The sequence below is a fragment of the Cynocephalus volans genome, chromosome 13, assembly GCF_027409185.1.
Source record: "Cynocephalus volans isolate mCynVol1 chromosome 13, mCynVol1.pri, whole genome shotgun sequence".
NCBI classification, from domain to species: Eukaryota; Metazoa; Chordata; class Mammalia; order Dermoptera; family Cynocephalidae; genus Cynocephalus; species Cynocephalus volans.
Genome location: NC_084472.1, coordinates 37,600,407 through 37,624,669, shown reverse-complemented (window position 1 = coordinate 37,624,669; position 24,263 = coordinate 37,600,407). Strand labels below are relative to the sequence as shown.

Genomic DNA, 24,263 nt, shown 5'->3' with positions numbered 1-24,263 from the left:
GATGTGCAAACCTCTTCTTGTAACAAGTAGCCCAGTCTTAGCCAATTACAGGCAGCTAACTGTTAAAACCATGTTCAAATAAGACAAATGTCCAGCCGTAACCAATCCAGCTATTTGTGTACCTCATTTCCATTTTTTGAATGTCACTTTCCCATTTCTGTCTATAAATCTTAGCTGACCCCTCAGCAGCCCAGAGTAGCTCTGAACTTATACTGGTTCCGGGGCTGCCTGATTCTTTGCTCAATTAAACTCTCTTAAATTTAATTAGTCTAAAGTTTTTCTTTTAACAGATATGATAATAAAGTTCCTTTTGCTTTAATCCTTACACAAAAGAGATAGCCTGATGTTAACTAGTCAGTTATTTTTCCATTGTTCTGTTTTCCTGTCTCCACTTTACAAGGACAATAACTTTAAAATAACTAATCATTTTTTGTTGTTGTTGTTTCTCTTTCTTCAGTCTTTTTCTGTCTATAAAATCAACCTCCTCTGCTCGGCTCACTGGAACACTTACTCTATTTTATGGTATAACATGTTGCCCAATTCTAGAATCACTATAAATTAAGACCCTAAACTAAATTTGTTGTAATTTTGTGCTTTGACAGAATATATATAATATACATGTGACACTGTAATATAAGAAATATTTATTGGGTCTTTGTGCCTGGTTCCTGGACAGATCCCTAAAACTTTTGTAATTCCCTAAATGACAAGAGTTACAAGGGTGAAAGAAGTCCTTTGTGATTCATAACAAGCCCTTTTCAACCACACCTGAGTTTATGATCATGAGAGACTTTTACAAAGCCCCTTAGAAGCTGAATGCCAGAGGAAACAGCCATGTGATTAGAGGGTTGGAAGAGAAGCTCCTATGCTCAGGACCTTATCCTATGTATCTCTTCATCTGTTCACCTGTATCCTTTAAAGTGTCTTTTGTAATAAATTAGCAATAGTAAATAATGTTTCCCTGAGTTTCGGGTTAAATAAAATTTACAGGAAGCCACTGGTTTAAACTGAGCACCTGTAATAGGCCCAACAGACCAAACCAAAATGGAGTTACTCATGCTAAAGATCCATGCCACCAAGCCAAAATTAGCTCGTTTATGTGTTCCTCAGAGAACTCAGGAGAGAGAGAAACAATAGCCAAATCCCCAAACAGACCAGTTTTGGCTGCCATAAGGAAATTCCCTCAGCTTTAACCTTTATGAGGAAAGTAACTTTGAAATAACTAATCCACTCTTTGTTGTTTCTGCTTTCTTCAGCCCTTTTCTGTCTATAATCCCAACCTCCTTTGCTCAGCTCATTGGAACACTCATTCTGTTTTATAGAATAAGGTGCTGCAAAATTCTAGAACAGCAAGTAAAAGCCAATTAAACTCGTTGTACATCTATCTTTTGACATGAGTCATTCTAGCAAATTATTGGACTCAAGGAGGGGGTCGTGGGATCCCCTGTTTTATAGCCAGTCAGCCAGAAGTCAGAAAACTGTCTCAAAATAATCTAGTGGAGGGCAGGGGATTAGGATAGAGAGAGTGAATGGTATAGATGAAACAAGATTGACTATGAGTTAGGAACTGCTGAAGACAGATGAATATATAGAAGGGTTCACTATACCATTTACTTTAGTGTTTAAATTCTACTATAATTAAATACACACATCAACTATTGCCTTTAATAAATGCTTTGTTTGCTTCTTGAAATTCAGATCTCACTACTAATCCAAAATGATCTCACTTTTTAAAAAAAATGTCTTTGATAATAGTTGTTCTATGGGATCAGCATTCATATATATATATATATATATATATATATATATATATATAGTGAGGCTTGAGAAGAGTCATTCCACATTCTACAAGCCCTACATGCTAGGATAAACTATTAGGTTGTATTTGAGAACACATTCACCCTATAAAAATTAAGAAGAGAAAAACTGCTAGGTTAGTATATCTAATTAGGAATTACTAAAACTCAAAATCTAGCAACGCTTCATTTCAACAGTGTTCCTCCTTCCCTGATGGACTTTCATGTATATAAATAGCCAGCATAAAGTTTGCAGTCTTTGCTTCCCAGAGTATTCAAAAATACCTTCAGAAAATCTACATATACACATAATTGTCAGCAAATGAGTTTAAAGGAGGAGTTTGAAGGAGAGTAAGATGACCATGCATCTCTATGCTTTAAAGGCCCCAAGGGCTTTTCAAGGCTACAATTATATGTGGCTTGATGTATACTGACTGATAGAGGAGATCTGAATTATTCCCTAGCTGGTGCTGCATTAAACCATTTTTCATTAGAATTCCTTTTTCCAGACAGAGCAGTACAAGCTCTGCTGCCAGGTAAATGTCCTGGGAGAGATTGTCCTATCACGTAACAGATCAGGAAGTAAATTTTCATTTCACAGAGGAGTCCTTGGAGGAATATTTTAATTTTACTTCTGAAAACACACCAAGTATATCCTCTTCCCTTCTAAAAATTCTCTCTCTCTCTCCCCTTCTCTCTCTCACACACATACACATAGTCTTTAATTAGGATCTAGTTTAAAATGTACCCAAACAGGAGTAATGAATAATAGTGTACCTCATCATCTGCCTGTCGCAATCGGGCGACAGCATAACGCCTCACTGTTGGGTTGGTATAATGAGAGGATAACAGCTCCAAGGAATCTTCTACATCCATTGGCTTCCATTTTCCCAGAAGTTCTAATGCCTGTTTGGCCTCCTGAGGTAGATCCCAATTAACACATTTCAGGAATTTTGTTAAAGCCTAAAATCAGAAAAGATTTTAAAATTAGAAACAACAGCCTATTGCCTGGCATAGGAAAGATCAAGGGTGGCAGAATTCTATTTGGTACTGATGGCAGAGTCACAGAGTCAGTGATGGGCTCTTGTGTAAACAATGAATGAAGTTACGCATATGATCCTAAGGAAGCTCTGCAGAACAGAAAAAAAAGCATTCCCAAATTACATTTTCCAGGCCAAATCACTTGCAGAGCACTACGAATTTTTTAATTTAAGTCTTTTCTTCATTTTACTTTTGTTATTTTAAAATACTGTAGGCCTCAAGACATGTCTCATGAACTCCAAGGTGCCTTGGAGAAAACCTGTATTTTACAATATCAACGCTGTAACACAAAATTCCACTAAATGAAAAGTTCAAAAGCTAAGCAAGGGTAGAAATTCCTACCACTAGCCTCACTCTCAATCAACTCCCCAGGGTATGATCACTGGCTGACCTAGATACTCACACATGAGGACTCAAACAAATTGGCATATGTATGTCTCTCTGAGAAGTAATAACTTAAAAAGATAGGAAACCAAACAAAAATTCAAAAGAAAACAAGCACAAATATGGGTAAGTACAGAAGCAGCAACAAATGGTCTTTCATTCAGTTAGTTGGCTATTTGTAGCATTTATGTGGAACCTCAGTTCTCTAGACAGGAAATACACTTAAGTTTTCTCAAGACTGTCAATTAAGTAGATTACCTTGGAGCACGTCATGCATGGTTGCATAAATTATAAATGCTGTTTTAAGAAACATACATATTTGTTTTCCATAAAGAGCAACCCCTATTGTCAGATCTCACGGGCAACACTGTCTGGCTGGACCCAAGACATTTTCTTCTATGAATTTACCTGTGAATTATCTCTTGAACAATGATAACTTTAACATTTTAAATTCCTACTCTGCCCAACTAAAATCTTTTCAATAGCAAATTAATCAAGTCATCAAAAAAAAATGTCCACTTAGACCACAAAACACTTCTGTTAGTACAACACAAAATGAAACTTCACGCCCAACTTATTCTTGATTTTACTAAATTAAGAAAAAAGGCACTATGCAAATAATCTAGTCCAATGATTAAATCATATATAACCGCACCTCAAAATGTTGGGTGAGCTAGACCTAGAATCCAGGTCCACCAACTGACTCTCAGTCATGCCTCTCCCACTAGGTGGTGCCTCGTTATTAATGCACTTCCATTCCCTACCTGGCTAAGCCCATGCCCCTTGGAGCCATTACTCCACCAATACTGATTCCCTAAATCCATTGCTAATCCCTGTCAATTATTTCCTAGCAATATTTCCTGTATTTCCTCTCAGGCAGATTCTCATTATATCACACATCTAATGTCTGACATAGCTTTCTAGCTAAGAGCCTCAATACCAGTTTCTCTTCTAATCATTTCACACAAATTCTCAAAAGCTCAAGTTGGAAGTCATCTTAGCAGAATCTCCCATTGTCAGCAGAAGTTACCCTACAACATCACTGCCAAAAAGAGACCAATATTTACTTAAGTAATTCCTTTGACTAATTTCCAAAGTAGCCATTATATTTATAGATAGCTAACCCATTTTTTTTTTTCCTTTTTAAACTATAATGACCCAAAAGACAAAAACATCTTCATTGGTCAGTTTCACTCTCTGGAGATAATGAGAGCAAATTTAACCCGACACCACGTTGACAGCCTTTCTACTCTTTGAAGATGACTGCCGTACCATTATAATGTGGTTTCAATTATAGTTTATAAAAATAAATAAATAAATAACAACAACAAAAACTTGGCTTCTTTCTCAAAACATTCCACTGACATCTCTCACCACAACCCAAATCTCTATTTCATTAAACTCTTATTGCCCTTATTGCCTCAGCAGTTAACCTATTTCATAAATGATTCCCTACCTCCTGTCTACAAGCCTTCCTTATGCTCTTCAACACAATGCTCAATTTTACTACGGTCATTTATATGATGTTCCTCTTACTGCAAATGCTTTTGTGGGCATTTTTATCTCTAAAACTGGAGTCTGCATTCCCCAAGGACAGCTGTCCATTTCTTCTGCACCCTCCACACACCATTTGGTATAATGCTCCTTCTATCCATATAGAACACAGAATGCCCTACTAACTTATTCCATGCATTTATTTTTCACTTCTATGTATTTCTAAATTGAATGTGGAAACAGAGCAATACTTCTTAAACAACTACAGTGAAAGCTTTTCTGTTTCATAGTACGTAACAATCTTAATAGAAATGTGCAGATATGTACTTATTAGCAAAATCTGCAGCATGCTAATGTACTCAATTCAATAACTAAAACAATCTAAACTCCCTGATTCTCAGATTTATCTGGGAGATTAATAGAATAAACTGTTACCAAGGAACTTAAGGCACTGTACAAATAATTTCACAACTTTATAAAGCTGAATGTTACATATGTAATGAAGGACGCAACAGAATGAAGAAGGAAAAGAGAAGATGTGTGAGAAAGACAAAGTGGAAGAATTTGAAGATAGCAATAATAATGATGATAATTAAACCCAGGTCTTTTAAAGATGCTTTATTGATCCATGTAAAGATACAGGATTCTAGAGCTTCCACAGGTTAAGTGGAGAGTACAGGCTTTAGAGCCATGGTGCCGGGGTTGAAATCCTCATTCTTGGCTCCATCAATTAATGGCTGAGTCACTTAGAGCACATTATTTGTTTTTCTCTATTTTTCTTCTGTTTTTTTAGTTTTTCTGTTTTTTTTCTTTAACCTTTTCTTTCTTTTATCTTCATCTTTTTTCCTGGAGCACATTATTTAAATTTAAGGAACCTATCTCATTGAGTTGTGGTGAAGATTAAATAAGTTAATAAATGTAAAATCTTTAGAAACCATATATAAGTACTTCAAATAAATAAATAAAAACCCTGTATATAATAAATACTTGATAAATGTTACTTTATTTTCAGTTTATTATTGTTATTCTATTTCTGTTGAGTTTAATGTCAAATGTTAACCATTCACATTAAATACAGTATAACATAATAAAACTGTTTTATTATAGCTAAAAATATTTTGTTAATCTCCCTTTTAATCTTAAAAATCACCTCACTATTATCTTCTATTCTTAGCATTGTAATCAAAATTATTTCAGAGCAGAAAATACTATATTTATCACACATATTTCTAGTTTTAACTTCTACCCAACTCAATTACCAGAAATTTCTATTTTGCTGCTCTTCCAATATTTTCAATTCAAAATACTCAAAAATGAAAAAAATCTCCTCACCCTCTTCCTCCTACCTGCTGTTTCCTTATTTCAGGCATTCAGGCCTATCCCCTGGGAGTTGTCTGCAAATCAACTTACTTGTACCCTCTCATTCCCTTTGTAAGACTGGCCCGAAAGTGCGAATCTTACTTGTTGGGAAGGCTCATCTCGCAAAGACCAGGAGACAGAGATCGCTGCAATCAAGCAAGAGGTTTTTTTATTCCAGCATGCTGGGGTTGCTCTGTCTTCAGGACAGAAGCGGCCCCGAGCCCCTAACACAGGCGCTTTTTATTATAAAAACAGTTTTTAGACAGACTTTTGCAATAGGATGAGTTGTATACTGCTTACGGGTTATCTGAGGTGACCTTTAGATTTATTGGTGGTCTTTAGCTGGCTGGCACACCGATAAGGAACAGTATATTTCCCAATCGTTTATCTTTCTTGTGGTCAGGCCAGGCGGCCTCTAGATAAGGAGCTGGTCCCTGGAACCAGGTGGTGGTTCCTCCCTTCCTGGAATCTAGTGTGCCTGGGCCCGCCTTGACTCTGCTTGGCCTTTACATAACCCCTTAGAAGCTGCCTTACTTAAAATGGCATTAGTTATGTTTTCTCGTATTTAGCAAGCATTTGTACAGAAGCAAATTGCATATGTTAAAGTTATATTTTTCTCTACACCTTGTCCTCCAACACCACTCTCACAACATCAGAAACAGAAATTCACAGCCACATTTGTATCCTTGTAATAATTTGAAATGGGTTCTGTAAAAAACAAATATTCCTATACCCCACCCCTTAATTTATTTACACAAAGAAGTTCTTTCAGTATCGGGTTCTCAGAAATGTGATGTAGGTTACTGGCATTTGCGCCCACGGCTGACACTCTCTAAATCTGTACAAGTCTCCTAATTAAGTCTCTTTTTCTGTTCTCGACTCTTCCTCCAATCTATCCTAGTGTATCTTCCTTAAAATATCCCTTGTTAGGACACATTTTTTCCTGTTGCCAGTATTATCCAATTCCCGAGGGTAGAATTCAAGGCTCATCACAATCTGATGCCATCTTTTCTACTTCATAACCATTATACAAACTTTTCTGTCTCTTGAACATAACAATCAGTATGACTCATGCTTTTCTTCCCCGTGAAAAATGATCATCAAATAATAAATGCCAAAGCCTGCTCAAACTTTAAGGCCAATCTTTGCTCTGTGAAGCCTCCCTCACATCATAGCACACTGACCTTGTCATCTCCATATTTCTATTACAGTAATTACCTATATATTTATTAAGACAATGACCCTTAATCAACTGATAGCTTATACTTCCCCGTTTTGATTGTGTGTAAATATCCTTCCTAAAATAATTTTAATTTATATTAATATGAGGACATGATACCTCAAAGCCCAAAGCCTTAGACCAAGAGTTGATAATAAATGCTTGCTGAAGTGAATTCACTTCTGCTGTAGTTCACCATTAACTTCTCATCAGAAGACACAAATATGATTAATGTCCTGATGTCACTGTCTCAGAAGCATCCTTATAAGAACATTTAGTGATCGCTATTATCTTCACCATATGTAACTCTTTCTACTGCTTTTTCTCCCCAAGCATAATCAAAAGGTGTGGAGTTAATATAACAGTTATTTTTAATTAACATTTTTTATAAGAAGAAAGGCCACTGTAAAAGCTAGTTTTGAAAATTATAGTATTCACATTTTGAGTTCCACGAAAATGAGTCACTTCTTACCTGCTGTGGACCAAAAATTTTTAAATACTTCAAAAATTTAAATGGTTTTACTGGACGAAGTTATTACTGTGAACTTTTAGGTGCAATTATCATGTTCAGACTAGAGGGTTTTTATCTGAACTGCTTAAGACATTTCATTTAGAAAAAATAGGTGGAAAGACTAGATTTAATTAAAAAATAAAAAGTACTATATGTAAGAACCAATTTCTTCTCATTTGTTTTCTGAGTACTGCCTTCTATCTAGAAAAGCTTTTCAGCCTCAGGGCCCAAATGCCAAATAACCTAAATCACAATATCTGAGAACCTGACAATGAAAGAGTTTCTTCGTGTAAATAAATTAAGGGGCAGGGTATGGGGATATTTATTTTCTACAAAACCCACTTCAAATTATTACAAGAATACAAATGTAGATATGTGAATAATTCCTCTGGTCAATTCAAGGCCAATATATATTTGGCTTGCTCAAAAGTGCTTCCTGAACATTAAAAAATATTGTTCACTCCACTCTTGTGGTTATAAGAATCTTATAATGTGTCCTGAGAATTGAAGTTTCATCACCCACCTTTTGAAAACTTGAGATCAACTAGTTAAATGAAACTTGTCACATACTTTATATCACTTCAGCATTTTATTTCTTTTGCACATATTTAGAAGTAATTGAATTTCGGTGGAAAGTGACTACTTGTTTAAACAAACAATCTTTCTTGCAAGCCTTTCCATCTAAGGAAGTTCTGCTCTGTAAATCTATTCTATGCTTCTTGAAACCTATATATTCTAACAGGTTTAATTCAATATCTTGCTGTGTATTTTAGATGACACTGTGCTGCATTCAAGATGCAATTTCTGTGACCGAAGTTATTTTTCATGTAACACATATCATGACACTAACTCAATCCTTTTATAAAGCACAAGATCACAAACCTGTGTTTCTGCTGATGAATATTTCCTTTTGTTCAGTGATAAAGAGAATAACACTCAAAGTTACAGTAAATTTAAAATTCTTCCTCATTCTCATTATGAATACAAAGGAGAATAAATATGATTCATCTACAAAGAATTTCCCAAGGTATCAATAACTGATAAAGAGAAAAAGCTGAAGAGTTAAAATGAGCTGCAAATTTTTATTTTTACTTTAGAAATTAAGGAAATGCAATTGGTTCAGAAAAAAACAAGTTAAAACGAAGTAGTTAAAGATCATCTCATGAGACTGTAAAACATATTAATTCATTCATTCTCACATAATTATATAACAGCTTCCTCACATATATTAATTTTCCTAATGCTTCTTTCCTCTGCCCCTAATGCATTTCAGAGTTCCTGCTAAGGCACATGCACGATGTTGCAAATTTTTTCTCTACAATTCTCTTTTCTTCATCTCCAGACTCCCTTTTCTTCTAACGTATAAATGCAAGCATATCAAGAGGCAGCATTTATAAGCTTTGTGATTCTACACAGGTTCCCTTACTCTCTCTAAGGCTCAAGTTTCCTCGTTTGTGGAACAGTGACAATAATACATACATTGAGGGGTTGATTAAAAGATTCCTGGAACATAGTAGCTGTTTAATAAATGTTGATTGTTATCATTATACCTTAATAGTTAGCCGCTGACCCTCAGTTCTAAAAATTTACAGTGAATTTTAAGGATCAAAAAAGACAAAGTTCACTATCGTGATTATCTCATATCAAATATGAGGAAACTAAAGCTTAGACAGGTGAAGTAATTTGCCTGCTTCTTAGTGCTAACAGTAAAACTCAAAACCAAGTCTCCAACTCAATTTCACTGCTGATTACCTCATCACAATTCTCTCCCTCCAGAAACTTTACCCATTCATGGTTTCATTATGGAAAGCAAATGTCAAGTCCTGACCTAGCCACTATCCTGCAGGCCAAGCTGTATGCTACTCCACAAACTCAATTTCCACATTTCAAATTATATTCCTCATATTCTCCCTCTAGCCATATCTCCTCTGGAATTCTGTACTTCTAATACTGTAAATATTTTCCTAGTAGCCCGGGTTCAAAGAGGTAAGAAGACACTGTGCACAAGATACTCTGCACAGGTTATTCACCTGTATTATTTTACCTGTGAAGGATAGTTACCTCCATTAGAAAAATAAGGAAACCACGCTTCCAAAGTAATTTGCCTCACTATACCTAATAAGCAGTAACTCTACATTTCCATGGCAGTTCCCTCATCTTCATCATTAGTAACAAAGTATGTTGATAAATCTGATATATGAAAATATTCAAGGCACTCACTTTTTCTTGATTAGTAAGATAATATCGAAACTTCCAAACGAGATCTTGTTCTTCATATGTAAGTTGCTTGGTTGGTGGATAACTCACAATAATCTATAACAACAACAACAAAAAAGAATGACTTTTGCCAATTATACTTGCTATGTATTTCCATTTCACTAAAAATTTTTCACTTATTTAAATATTCCTATAATAGAACTACTACGCAAGTAAGGAGAATGTACATCCAGCCAAATAAAACAAATTTCCTGTACTTATCAATCTAAAAAGTATACTATTGGAATGTAAGGGGAAGAAAAAGATGAGAAAGTCATACTCCATATAAAAGTATAAAACTACAGAGCTCATTTAATTCAACCAGAAATAAAATAAACCCAAACAACAATCCCCCCCTCACCACTACCAAAAAAGAAAACAAAAAAACAATAAATTTTCCTCCTTTCAAGTCAACGTATACAACAATGCATGAGTACACACCAAATCCTCTCTCAGACAATGTCTTAGGGACAATTTCTAAGAATGCTATATCATGAAAGTATATATTATTTGTAGCTCTGGAGAGAGAGCTAATAAATTTATTGAAAGGCCCCAATGATAATAAAACTGCAGATAAACTGTTGATATTACCTGGAAAAAATATGCATCTAAGTCATTTTGTGAAGTGATAGCACATCAGTTGCAACCATTATACCCATTTAATTGTTTTTATATTAATATTCTATAAATTCTCTTACATTTAACTGATCTCTTGTGGCAGCATTGGGTTTGAGATCGTGGTCAGAAGGTCCACTTCTTAAACTCCGGGCAAGCTTGTGGTGTTTGCTCTCAACTAAATTCTCCTATAAATTATTTACAAATATTAAAATTGAGAATGTGAACTTTACCAAAAGGAAATTTCAATAGCCAGTCAGAATAAAAAGTAAATAGATACTTACTCACAACCATTTTATAATACTAAGTGTTTCATTTTGGTACTTTAATCCCCTATGTATCTTTTAAAAATATGTACCCATTTTGAGATTGGGAAACTAAGTATGACCTAAGCTCCACCAGTGCCCTAATATGTACAGCTTCTTAAAACATATACCCCTCACTCTCTACATATTCAAGGTTTTCACATCCTCTATCCACTCCAATATCACCTTCACTCTAAAATTTTCCCTGACAACTCAGACTAAAGCATTCCCTCCTCCTATTAGCTACTAGCGATCTTGTGACATCACTGTACTGTCATCTTAGTAGTAATTTAAACTTCAGTTACAGAGGGCAAGGATAATGATCATAATACTTGAATACACACACCTGATGTTGACTGCTTTACCGATGGCCAAAATCATTAATTTTAACCATACTGTCATTGCTTAAGGCAATACACATATTTATATTGTTTATATTCATCTATCTACAAGCGTACTTCAAAAAGTTCATGGAAAGATTCATATTATCTTTTAATTCTATTTTTCCATGAACTTCTTGAAGTACCCTCATATTTATCTACTTACTGCATGTGTGAATTTTCTGTTCATGTCTTTTCCCTAATTTCTGATTGGCTTTATGATCCTTTGTCTTTTAATTTTTAAGAGTTCTTTACATATCAGCCCTTCGTCTGTGATATATGTATTAAGTATATTCTCCCAGCTTGTTAACAATTTTTTGACTTTGCAGATAGTGTTTCATGCCATGCCATTTTTTTAATGTAGTCTAATTTATCAATCATTTCATTACTGCCTCTGAATGTTGGATCATAGTTAGAAACTATTTTCCTACACTGAGAGTAAAGTATTAGTATAGCTTCATTTTTTAACATTTAGATTCTGGATCCATTTGGAGTTTTTCCTTATGTATGAAGTGAGATATGGATCTACTGTAATTTTATTTTTTTCTAAGTTCCATTCCCTAGCACTATACTCCAGTAATGAAATGCCACCATTATCATATACTAAATATCCATACATACTCAGATGTATTTCTGGGCTTTTTATTCTGCTCAACCAGTCTATTTCTGTATGTACATGTTTCAGTACCATATCGTTGTAATTATAGAAGTAAAGTCTGTCTTTTATCAATAGGACAATAAGACAAAGGGGTAAATTTTTCCTTTTTTATCTTTTTTTGTGCTTGCTTGCTTTCACTTAGAAGTAAAAAGTTTTTCTCCTAGGTGATGTCTTGCAAACAAAAAAAAATTAACAGGGGCTCTAGTTCATTTTTGTTATTTTAGTTACAACATCTACAATATGAAAAAAAAATAATTAAAACAGCTATAATTGTTGATGGGCATTTTCTTCAGAAAAGAAGACACTAAACATACAGACAACTCATTTACTTGACATTTTGGTAGGAGTTACACATAAGTGATACCTATGATTCCATATAACAAAACTTGTTTACACTCAAGCCATTTTGAAAGTAAACCATAGAATGCATCCATCTGTGTGTTTTGAATATCCAAAATGCAAAACATAATTTGATTTTACACTGAAAATTCAGTCTCAATTTTAGATATGTTAACCGGAGTTTACTATACAAGTACTATGCACAGGGACTATTAAAGTATCTAGAGTGTTTGCTCTTACGAAATCCGCAAGTGACCTTTTCTCTAATGTTTTATGCTCTTACTTTTCTTCCCCCCATCTCTTCCTTTGATGTTAGGCTATTAGCCACTACACTTCCTGATCTGATGACCTCAACTTATCTCAGTCATCATGTTTTCATCATCCAATGTGCTGCTTTTAATCTATTTTGATCTGATTAGGAATGTAACTAATATAATTAATTCATTAATAGATAAGTGTCCCACCATCACCTAAGTCACCATGCTCCAAATTGAATAGTTCTAATAATTACAACAATCTTGCTTATTTTATAACAAACTTGATCTCCCTAAAATTTTCATCTATTGATCCTAGGTATAGGATCCTCCTGTTATAAGCAAATTTCCCTTCTGTATGATGACAATCCTTCAAGTACCTGTTCTACCAAGTATTTACTCCAAGACTACATTCTCTAGTTCTTTCAATAATTCAAATAAAATGGTTGCTCAAACCTATACTATCCTGACCTTATTTTTAGAATGTCATCTGAACCTGAATCTAGATAGCTGAAGTGGACTTATGAATAACTTCTAGATTACTGAGGTGGTTACTTCTTACTTTTTTTCAGGAGAGTGTATGGTGTGGGTCTACGTCACAGTCACTCTAAAGAGAAGTTCCACCCTAAAAATTGGGACAATATCTTACCATAGACATCTGAGGATCAGGAACTTTCACTAATTCGAAGCTTGTTAAAATAGGAGATGACTCATCACCATCCTGGATTAGAGAGCAGTAAGTTAAAAGAAAAAAAAGAAAATTTGACCAAATAATAAGAAACAATACATAATGTTGTATACTCTAATGTATTTTAATTCTATTTAATGAGCATCATTCCTCCCTTTAAAAAAATTTTTATTTTCTCTGAACCATATTATAAAATACATACCCATTTTTTACATCTTTTGTTACTGATGAAATATTTTGAGAACAACAAAATCTAACAAAAATTTGTATTACAGTTTTAGAAATATGAGATCTGGAAATTTGTTTCTGTTGGTCTTTTTCTTTTTCTTTTTTTTTTTTAACTTTGTTCATAAAGATAGTGGATCAAAAACAATAGGCGCTAATTTGCAAACTTAGAAGAAACCACACAGAATAATTAAAACATGGGCAAAACGGATATGTTGCATCATTTGCAAAAACTGAATGAATATGGTAACTTTTCAAGATATCACAATTGAGATCCATTCAAAAGAGCAGAATTTTAAGTGTGGGGTTAATGTTTGACAAATTTACACAGCTGGAGATGCAGCAACCTTGCTTTTCAGTGGGATACATACTCAACACAATGTAAACTTGAATAATAAGAATTGATCAATTTTTAAGAAATATAGCTGCCTTATTTCGCTCATGTTATCGTTTTTGAAGAATGTTGGCTTTTATTTTTATCCAATTCAGGCAATAAAGGTAATTCAGCATAATAAATATCACTGTCAAATATACTAGAAAAGGCTAGACTAATTAAGGTCAAAATTCATTTCCTCACGATTGTATACCTAGTATCAAGCTTTTCTGTCAATTTCCAAATGTTAGTATGTTTTCAACTTTAGATATGTGCAATAAAATCAGAAGAGACTGAAAAGACGGGAAGCATTGTAACTTTAGTTCAGTAATTGAGTCTTACAGAAAACCACAAATTCCCACAGACGTTCTTTAAAAGGCTTGTTCTCAGTCACAACACCAGGAAACACATTTATCAGACCAACTGTGACAAGTAATCTTCACTAGGGCTATCTGTCACAAAAGACAGGTGACAAGAAAGTCTATTTCCATTAGATTCAATACACTGGCCCAACAATCTTTACACTAAGTGGAAATATGACAGGGTAGGTAGACGGGCATTAATTTATGAGCAATTTTCAGGAAACAGTAGAAAGGGGTCAATAACCTTTTCAAAAATACTTGAAATTCTTCTAATTTCTATTCTGTTATTATTTCATCTATTATCAAAGCTGTCTTTCAAAAGATACTTTACATCTCCAATGCTAAAAAGTACCATCTCCATTAGCATGTTTTTGCAATATAAAATCCATATGGGTAGGAAATAACACTATTAATGAAACTACATATCATTATAAAATGTAAAATATTATTTTATTAAAATGTTGGTGACACAGCAATTTCACTCAGCTATATTTCCCTTCCTTTTTGATGCAGTTTCTCTAATAAATTAATAAACAATGCTAGTCTATCTTCCTATCTTTTTTCCACAGGGAGAATTATTTATAAAATAAAAGGCTGAAACAACCTTTTCCTAACCTTTCTCTAAAGTAAAAGGGATAAAAGATAAAGAGAAAAAAATGTGAATGCTAACTTGAAAAATACAACAAAAATGGTTATAAATTAACTATATAAACCCTTATCCTTTACCATAAAAACCTTTCATATAGTAATTTATAGTTATAAAAGTATACATATTTTAAAAATCGCTTGGGACAGCTTTAACAACACAAAAGTGTAAATACATCTTAAAAGGGTTGCTTCTAAGAAGACAGGGTATTAATACATTGTAGGACCTTATTTTCTGACCTGAGGAGTTCAAAAGCGGACAATATATAAAAAATAAATGAACATTTAAAAAAAAAAAAAAAAAAAAAAAAAAAGGGTTGCTTCTAATGAATAAATAGACTGCATATAACTTAGTTATAAGGTAGAAGAAATATTCATCTGCAATTATGCGATGTATTGAAAGTCTGTCCTCATTTGCACTGATTTAAACACTTGTCTTCTATTTCCACAATCATAGAAGTTAACCTGGTTTATGTGGTTTTGAACTATACATACAATTATTTCTGTAGTACTTAAATGAAAACCCTTTAACGGGCATATAAGGCAGATATTTTTCAAGTGGCTACATACCTAGCTCAGAACTACTTAATTTCACATAATGAATAGACCAGAAGAAATCCATAACTGCATATATTCTGTTTCTCAGCCTAATGGTAACATGGTTTTCTTAATTTTGCCCATATTATGTAAATAAATCTACATTTATGAAGTCTTTCATAAGCACAATTATGTGTCACATATAGAATTCCAACAAATTGCATATATACACAAATAACAAATACTTAACTTTCAATAGCTTACCACTTAAAAAATATTTTCCTCTTTTTATTTTTCAAATGAATAATAATTGTAAATAAAACTATTACTTTTGTGTCCAACTCACGATTTGCAGAACAATTAATCAAAAAGTTTTTAATCACTTGCATACTTATTGAATCTGTAACCCAGAACTGCATTACATGAATGATCAGCTTTTGTAATCTTGTTGTAGCTATATGATTTGATTTGTGTATCCATAAACAGCTGCTGCTGACAGCTGTCTGCTGCTATCTTGCAACCAAATAATTCATCTCAGCAGGAACAGTAATTTTTTTAATGTTTCCCCTCCCCTCTCTATTTTAGAGACCATAAAAAGTTCCAAGGCAAATACCTTTTCATAATAAACAATACCGTACTCCTTATCATCACATTTGACACATCGAAACTCAACCATCAAGTACATGAAATTAGAACTTCGTTTTTCACTCTATAAAAAAAAAAATTGTTTTATGGAAAAAAATCATTTTCAACATTCTCTTAAAAGATCACTATGTGTCACTTTTCCCATTTCAGTAATACATGCATCTATCAAGAACAAGTTCAAATACAACAAATTTTTATTTTATTATATACATGAACTGTTTTATATAGCACTATTATTTTATTATATACAGCATTATTATTTCATCCATTAGTGTCTACTATTCACTTATAACTCTTTCCTCAAACTTAATAACAGTTTTGGTTTATTCAGTAGTTTGGATCTCATATAAAATCTTAAAGGTACTTTTTATACATTTGCAGGAGGCCTATTTTATTTAAAAAATAAAGATGATGTTCTGTATTTCTAACAATTTTAAGCAAAGAATAGCTCACCCCTAAATTATATGAATAATCTAATTGTAGAAATTAATACAAGTGTAACAAAAACCAAAAGTAAAAAAAGTATGCAATTTTTTTTTTGTAATGGACAGAGTCTGTTTGAGCTTTACATATAACTTTTACATAGTATAACCTTTACAAGTTTTTCAGAATTTATAAATGGTCTTAAGATGACTTTTCATTTGTAAATTATTATTATGAACACTTTAAGGATACTGGGGAAATAGTTACTTCTTCCCCCACATAAAAAAATGTTCTTTATATAAGTGTGTCCCCTTAAAAAAAAAAACAAAAAACAGGAAGTAAATACTACAGTGATGATGAAGTGAAAATACAGTAAAGCTTAAAAGGGTGATTGGTCTTGACCCAAAACAGATTTACAAATGGCTTTAAATCTAATGCATAAAATCATAACGGTCTAAAGAGATTACTTAAATTGTTCAGCTTTATGAAGCATATTCTAGTCCACTGTGGTAATCAATGGTAATGGTCTCCTATCTTTTAAAGAGTAGGGGTGGGAAAGTGATAAAGGATGGGCAAAGTAAGCCCTAACATTACATTTTCTACATCCAGAGGTACCTAAGTTGAAGAATAGAAAAATATAAGTAAGCTTTTTCATTAAACTATTTTTGGAATAGGACTATTATAAAAATTGAATAAAGTAAATCTTTCTTCCAGTTTGACTATATGAGGATGTACTATAAATAAATTTAGAAAAGATACCCAATATTCACACTGAAAGTAAATGTTAAGGGCTACTACATTCACTAAAAAAAGAAAAATGCTAAAATCTAATTTTTACAATTGGTTCACTGTAAAATTAGAAACTTCTCTCTCTTTCCACCTGCTGAAAACTATTCAGAGAATATAAATTAAGACAGTTGTACCCTATGGTGGTTTATAGTAAACTAGACATACCACAAAATTGATATTCTTCTCTCCTAATTTGATTAATATAATTGTTATTTCTGTTCTCTAGACACAGAATGTTAGGCCAAACATCTGTCATTTTAGAGCAAACACACACAAAAAAAAACTTTTTTGTTACAACTTCTGGAAAGACTCTCACTGAAGCCATCTTTTAATTAAACAGACACACTGGCCCAATACACAAGGCAATGAGAAAAATAAATTACTTCAATCATGTAACTTTATTAAGGGTGCAGAGTCCTATATGTAGTACATAAGACAAGCAATATATTAATTTGGAGAGAGGACTTCCTAAAGATGATTTATGGTAACTGAAGTGAAGAGGTAGCACTGTGCTGATGAAAGTTTTACCCAACACTGACTTGAATTTGCATATGTGTTGTTGCCATGAGAAAAAACACACAAGTGAGCCATCAAGCCTGCACAGGTTTCACTTATATGCTATTTGGTGCAGTTATGCTATCCACTACCTACTTCACAGTTTGACATTACATGCCGACCCCCTGGCTCACTTGGCAGAGTGCAGCACTGGGAGCGCAGCAGCGCTCCTGCCGCGGGTTCGGATCCTATATAGGGATGGCCGGTGTGCTCACTGGCTGAGCGCAGGAGGGTTGCGATCCCCTTACCGGTCACAAAAAAGAACAAAAAAAAAAAAAAAAAAAAGAAATGCAGATATCCCATGTTTTCCACTTATTAGCATAGAATTCCCAGCTACAAGGGTTAACCCTAATGACCCCACATTTGTGACATACCTGGCAATAAACAATTCTTCTCAAAAAATGAATTTAGAAATCTGGAGAAAATATTTTGAAATATAATAGAGGAGTACAACCCACCTCATTTATCATTTCTATTTCTCTAAATGTCAGTCTGTCCAGCCAGTCCACTTTCACCATGTGTCCTTGTCGATGAGCTTTGGTGAGCTACAGAAAAATACAATGGAGAAACTTTTAATGTAGATTTAACAGAAAGGAGGATAAAGAATGAAAATGTCATCCTCATATACGGTACACATACATTCATATACACAACAGAAACCATACACAACTATCAGATTAAGAAATTTGGCAAGAGACAAATCATTTTTTTAAAAGATATTATAATTTCTTTTTTTTAAAAAAAGGTCTACAAATCTACCATGGTTAGACATGCAGAAAAAATAATGAAGTATTTCCTGAAAGTACCTCCATGTTCCATATTTCTTGTATTTTGACTATTGCATAGGGAGGGAATTAGAATAGTTCCTCAAATGGTAAATAAACCACTTTTTTTCTTTTCTTCTCATATTTCAATTAACTAACATTAAAAAAGAAAGTTAAAGACACCAAGGCATTTTCTCTAGGACCTACAGATTAATACTCTAACGTTTAAGCACACACATATGCAAGTATGTATTAATTTTAGGAAATAATGATAAAAAATTTAACTTTCTATGGCTGCAGTAGGTAGAGTCCTCTGCGGTCTTACAGATCAATCTACCTTTAGTTTTATAAATGAACAATACATCAAGTCTTCAAATCCACAAAGAATATAAATCCCACAGTCCTCAAATTAGAACTAGGTTTGGTATTAGGAAGTGTAATTTTAAAAATTAGCTTTATGTATCAAAACCCTCTCTCTTTTTACTTTTTCTTTTTTCTTTTTGGTGTCTGGCTGGTATGGGGATCCAAACGCTTGACCCTGGTGTTATAACACTGTGCTCTAATCAACTGAGCTAACCAGCCAACTCTCTCTCTTTCTTTCTAAACAAATTCATAGCATAAAACAAAATTAGATATCAAAGCCTTACATATAGTAAGTAGCTTGTCTTTATCAGCTGTCTTCCTCTTTATTGTCCACATATTCCTACAAGAATGTCAAACACTGCCACCAATCATTATCTTTCTCACAGAACTAAAAATCTTCACCAACACTATTCTTTATCTTCCTCAACTCTTATCACAACCATGTTGTCACAACTATTTCAGAAATGAAAACAGTGACTTCAAACAAAAAATTTGAGGTTCACTGTAATATAAAAATAATAATATCAACTTAGCTTTCTTCCAAATAATAAATTCCTTTTCACCTGAGTTAATCTCTAAATTAAAATGGAAAAAAATATATCAGTAAGTGCTCAGCATAATTACACACAGCAGGGACTAAATTATTTTGTTGGCTCTGGTGGAACATTAGACAAATATGCAACCAACATGGAAAGAGACCAAGAAAGAGTCACAAAAGAACCAAAAGAATAGCGGGCAATGTGACCTAAAGGAAAGAGAGGAGCCAGAAAACCTGGCTTCCAATACTAACACTCTTATTTTCAAACTCTGTCATTTTTGAACCTGCATTGATAAAATGAAAACATTAACTTCTATTCCTACCCACAAAATTCAAATAAGATATGAATGCAAAACGTGACAGGTATATTATTTTGCATACTCATTAAAGGCATATATTCCAACTTACTTTGCAAGATGTTACAAACTGGTTTTCAAAATAAATGAAAATAGGAAAGGTCACATTATATCTTTTGCTTGTATGAACAAAGTAACAATAAAAATCAGTAACAAAAATTTGTAAATACTTCCTAGAGGACGGAACAGAAAAATAACATTAGCATGTCAAATTTTTGACACTTTTTATAACCACAAAATTTAGTAGACAGTTTCAAATCCAGTTTGCAGATGATTATAAACTATTACCATAAAGTGGTAGAGCTAGGATTTAAACCCCAGGTCTACATGATTCTAAAGCCCATATCCTTCCGCCAGTATCTGCTATCCCCTTTCTATTGAGGAACTATTACTAAGAGGTTTAAGTTCAATTAATTGCTGTCATTTATTGAATATGTTTCATATTTATGATACAATAGTTGATCGCCCAATAATTTCCTATGAGGAAAAAATTGGCAATAGAACTTAAGTTTAGATGTGGGAGAATGTGGTGGAGCTTTTTTTCTCCTTTACTAAACCATCCAGACAAAACAGAAATGTTCTAAAGCCATTTTTTACTAGCTAGCCCCAGAAGTTATGTTTGCTGCTAATATGCATTACTTCCTATATCGCATATGTCTAGCAGCTCTTAGTTGAATACCAAATATGACCTTTCTCAATCTTATAAAGAGCTCCCAAAGAATGTGTGGTCACCATGGCAGTACTAAAATTGATAAAGCCATGCTGAAGAAACCCAAGCTCAAAAAAATATATATATTAAAAATAAATAAAATTGGTAGAGCCACTGTGAAAACAAGTTTAAATTATCCTACATACATTCACATTTGCACACCATTATTTGCAATATGGAAGAATTAGACATAAAAAATGCAAGTGTCCATCAACAGTGTGAACTGTTAAATAAACTATGTATACACACACACTATGAAATACTATAATGAAAAAGAATGAGGAAAATATATATGCCCTGATAGGGAAAGATACTGTTGAATGCAAAGGAAAATTTATGCTATGACTACTATTTGTCTACATGTTTGTCTCCTGCACCAGACTTTGAAATTGACAGCAGAAATTCTAGATACTTCTGTTTGAATTAATTTTTTAATTTCTGCAGAACTGAACAGTTAACACTCACAATTTCTCCTACCTTGCCCAATTTATCCATTACTAAATGCTAAACCACCCCAAAACTTAGTGGCTTAAAGTAACATTATATTATTTCTCATGATTTTTGGAGAAGTCATCTTCTTGAGGAACATCTGAATAATTTTTCCTACTGGCCTCACTTACAATCCCTCATGAGACTATAGTCATTTGGTGCCTGAAGATGGAACAGCCAAGATGGCTTCACCCACATGCCTTAGACCTTAGTGGGAAAGAGTAGGTTTAGCTGGGATACTAGGGTGACAGGCCTCTCTCTCTCCCATGCACTGTCAGTGCTGTTCCCTCTCCAAGTGGTTTATCAACATGGCCCTCCAACAGAGGAGTTGGACTTCCTACATGCTAGTTAAATGTTCCCAAAAAGAGCAGAAGCAAAAATTATCAAGCTGTCTTGCCTGAAACACTGCATCACTTCTGCTGCATTGTATCAGTTAAAATGAGTCAAAGGGCTAGTGTAGGTCTAATGTGGAAGCGTATGAGTATTAGGAGGCATGTTTCATTGAGGGCCATTCTTGGAGATTAGCTAGCACTGCACTTATTTATTGGAGAGTCCAAGCACATAATACACTGATTGTCCAATCGCAAAGGAACAGGGGGATAGAGATGGGAGATGGTAAAGTCAGCTCTTGGTTAAACGTTAGGCAGCAAGGGAAGTCTAGAATTAGTTAACACAATTGTTAAATGGGGCCTCTGCCTTCCTCTTCAAAAAAATAACCTTCAGCTCTTCAACTAATTCACTACACTCGAATCACCAAAGTCTCTTTCAGTTCTTCAAATTATAAGGCCTTTTACTTTTAGCGTTCAATCAGATTAAAAAAAAAAACTTAATAATTATTAAAAATTTTATAAACTGTAAGGCACTATGCAAATTATAAGCACCAATTCAAATTAGCCCATGACCTATGTCATTTAGTCTCTTGCAGGTACTGTAGATAGAGCTGGGTGGTTTTTACCAGGCCAGAGCAGCTTCTAGTTATCCTCAATCTGGGAAATTCTACAGAAGACCAAAAATAAACTTTAAAACATAAGAGTATGGACTTATTATTTTATTACTGGCATAAGAATTTATATTTCATTTTGGGTCTGAAATGTCAGTGACTTAGATCTTTCCAAAGAGAAAATCTGCATTCTGTTAAACAGCAGGATAAAAGTAGTACAATCTGTCTCAAGTTGCTTGTGAAGAACCAGTCCTCACCAGGGTGCCCACGCTAGGAAGAAGATAGGTCAAGAATTCAGTAAAAGCTTCACTCTCTCATTTTAAGGGACACAGATTTTTTAAGAATTTACAAGATTTGGAAGAGAAGCCCACTGTCACAAAAATAATAGTGTAATTATTGAGCCTTAACTCCTCTCGGAGTTAAACAGCAAGGGGTTGTAAATATTTAAATAAAAGAATCCCCTTTGAGATTATAATGAACACGGTCACACCACAAGTAAAGTCAGAAGTAGGACAGAGAACTCTCCGAAGGCTGGTTTGGTCATCGAGATCATCAAAAATGGCTGACCCCTACATTATGTACAAAAATATAAAATGCAAATAAAAAATGCAAACAAATTTTCCTTTCTAAAGTACTTTTAAGAAAAAAAGCAGGGCCTTGGAAGTTTTGTTTTTTTTCCCTCCCCTTGCAAATTCTCATTGTGGTTTGGTACTGACCATGTTCATTATAATCTCAAAGGAGAAAAAAAACCTTATAAAAAAAGCAAAAAAAACCCCAAAAAAACCCCCCAAAAACAAAACAATCTTATTCGGAGCATTCCAGTAACTTTTTTTGTATATGTACTTAGCTGTACTATAAGCAGTTGATTTGTATGAGATGGTTAAAAAGGCCAAAGATAAAAGGTTTCTTTTTTTCCTTTTTTTGTCTATGAAGTTGCTGTTTATTTATTTATTTATTTATTTGGCCTGTTTGATGTATGTGTGAAACAATGTTGTCCAACAAAAAAACAGGAATTTTATTTTGATGAGTTGTTCTAACAAAAAAAAAAAAAAGAATCCCAAGAACCAAATAACAACATGCCCAGGAAACTTCTTAGAATACTAATCATATATTATCAGATTTAATGGAAGGAAAGAAATATGTGACTGAGAAAGATGTCTCAGATAAGTAGGTGTTTAATAAAAGTACCAAGAACAGAGATAAAAGTAGGTCAACTTGCTGTGTTGTACACTGTAGAGACTAAGCACAGCAGGGAAAATGAATGTCAAAGCAGACAGGGATCCTCGGAAACATGATGATCACAACAAATCATGGTTCCCTGCTCCTTATTCTTATCTGCCTCACTAGACCATAAGTTTCTTGAGTGCTAGAGCTTGTCGGCAGAACCTAGCATTTATTCATTCAATAAATATTTATATTTATTGAAAGGTCTTCTATGTAGAAGAGTGACAGATAGGATGGAAAACAAATGTTTGCATACTTTGGAATTCTACCCAAGAGCTTTGAGGAGTTGGCGGGGTCGGGGGGAAGGGAGTGACACTCAAAATGAAGCTGGAGGAAAAATGAGTCCTGTCCTTGGTCAATTTTTCCTAGTATTTATAAACTTTCAACATAAATATATGTTACTTGATTGCTGTTGTGAGTAACAAACTTCCATCATGTCCTCTGCCCTGGAGATAAGAATAAAATGGTGAACAAAAGCAGCATGTTCCCTGTCCTCATATAACTTCAAGGTGAGAAGAAGTGAGTCATTCACATGGTACTTACCATAAAGGTGTACCTAAAGATGTAACCACAAATTGGCACAGTGTTATGAAAGTAACAATGGGGGTTGAAAGGGAGGATGAAACCTTGCAGGCACAGAAAATAAGTCTGTTTGTCAGCACATCAGCAAACTTGATGTGCTCAGGCATTAGAGAAACCAAGATGGTAGTCCTCAATAACTATGTATTAAATAAATCAAGTTCTTATCAGATTAGAGGGTGAGAAGATACATATATAAGATGCAACACTGAGCATCAGCTCTCTTGAGGCTCATCATGACCTAGATTTTTATGCCTGAAGCTGAAAGAGGGAAAAGGACTAAAAAACAATGTTTATCTGTTTCAGGTCTGCCCAAGAATCTGTGGGATGGTAAATGGGGAGAAAGAAACAGGAAGACATACAGACACATGTTTTCTGCTTTACAAATTTACCCTGGCTGGTTTCTTCCACATTCAAACACCAACTTCTTCTTTACAACAGACATCAA

At 33.9% G+C, this 24,263-nt stretch overlaps 1 protein-coding gene across 2 annotated transcripts in view; it reads right to left on the bottom strand.

Annotated features, from left to right (window-relative positions):
* The window catches only part of PIK3C3 (phosphatidylinositol 3-kinase catalytic subunit type 3), a 136,879-nt gene that overhangs the window by 83,740 nt on the left and 28,876 nt on the right, over positions 1-24,263 (bottom strand). For both annotated transcript variants that reach the window (XM_063076906.1, XM_063076907.1), the window contains exons 5-10: positions 18,312-18,398; positions 16,055-16,150; positions 13,261-13,332; positions 10,759-10,863; positions 10,025-10,117; positions 2,574-2,759 (exon numbers count right to left, since the gene is read on the bottom strand). In XM_063076906.1, the coding sequence (XP_062932976.1) occupies positions 2,574-2,759; positions 10,025-10,117; positions 10,759-10,863; positions 13,261-13,332; positions 16,055-16,150; positions 18,312-18,398 (639 nt within the window). The remainder of the gene's footprint in view (positions 1-2,573; positions 2,760-10,024; positions 10,118-10,758; positions 10,864-13,260; positions 13,333-16,054; positions 16,151-18,311; positions 18,399-24,263) is intronic.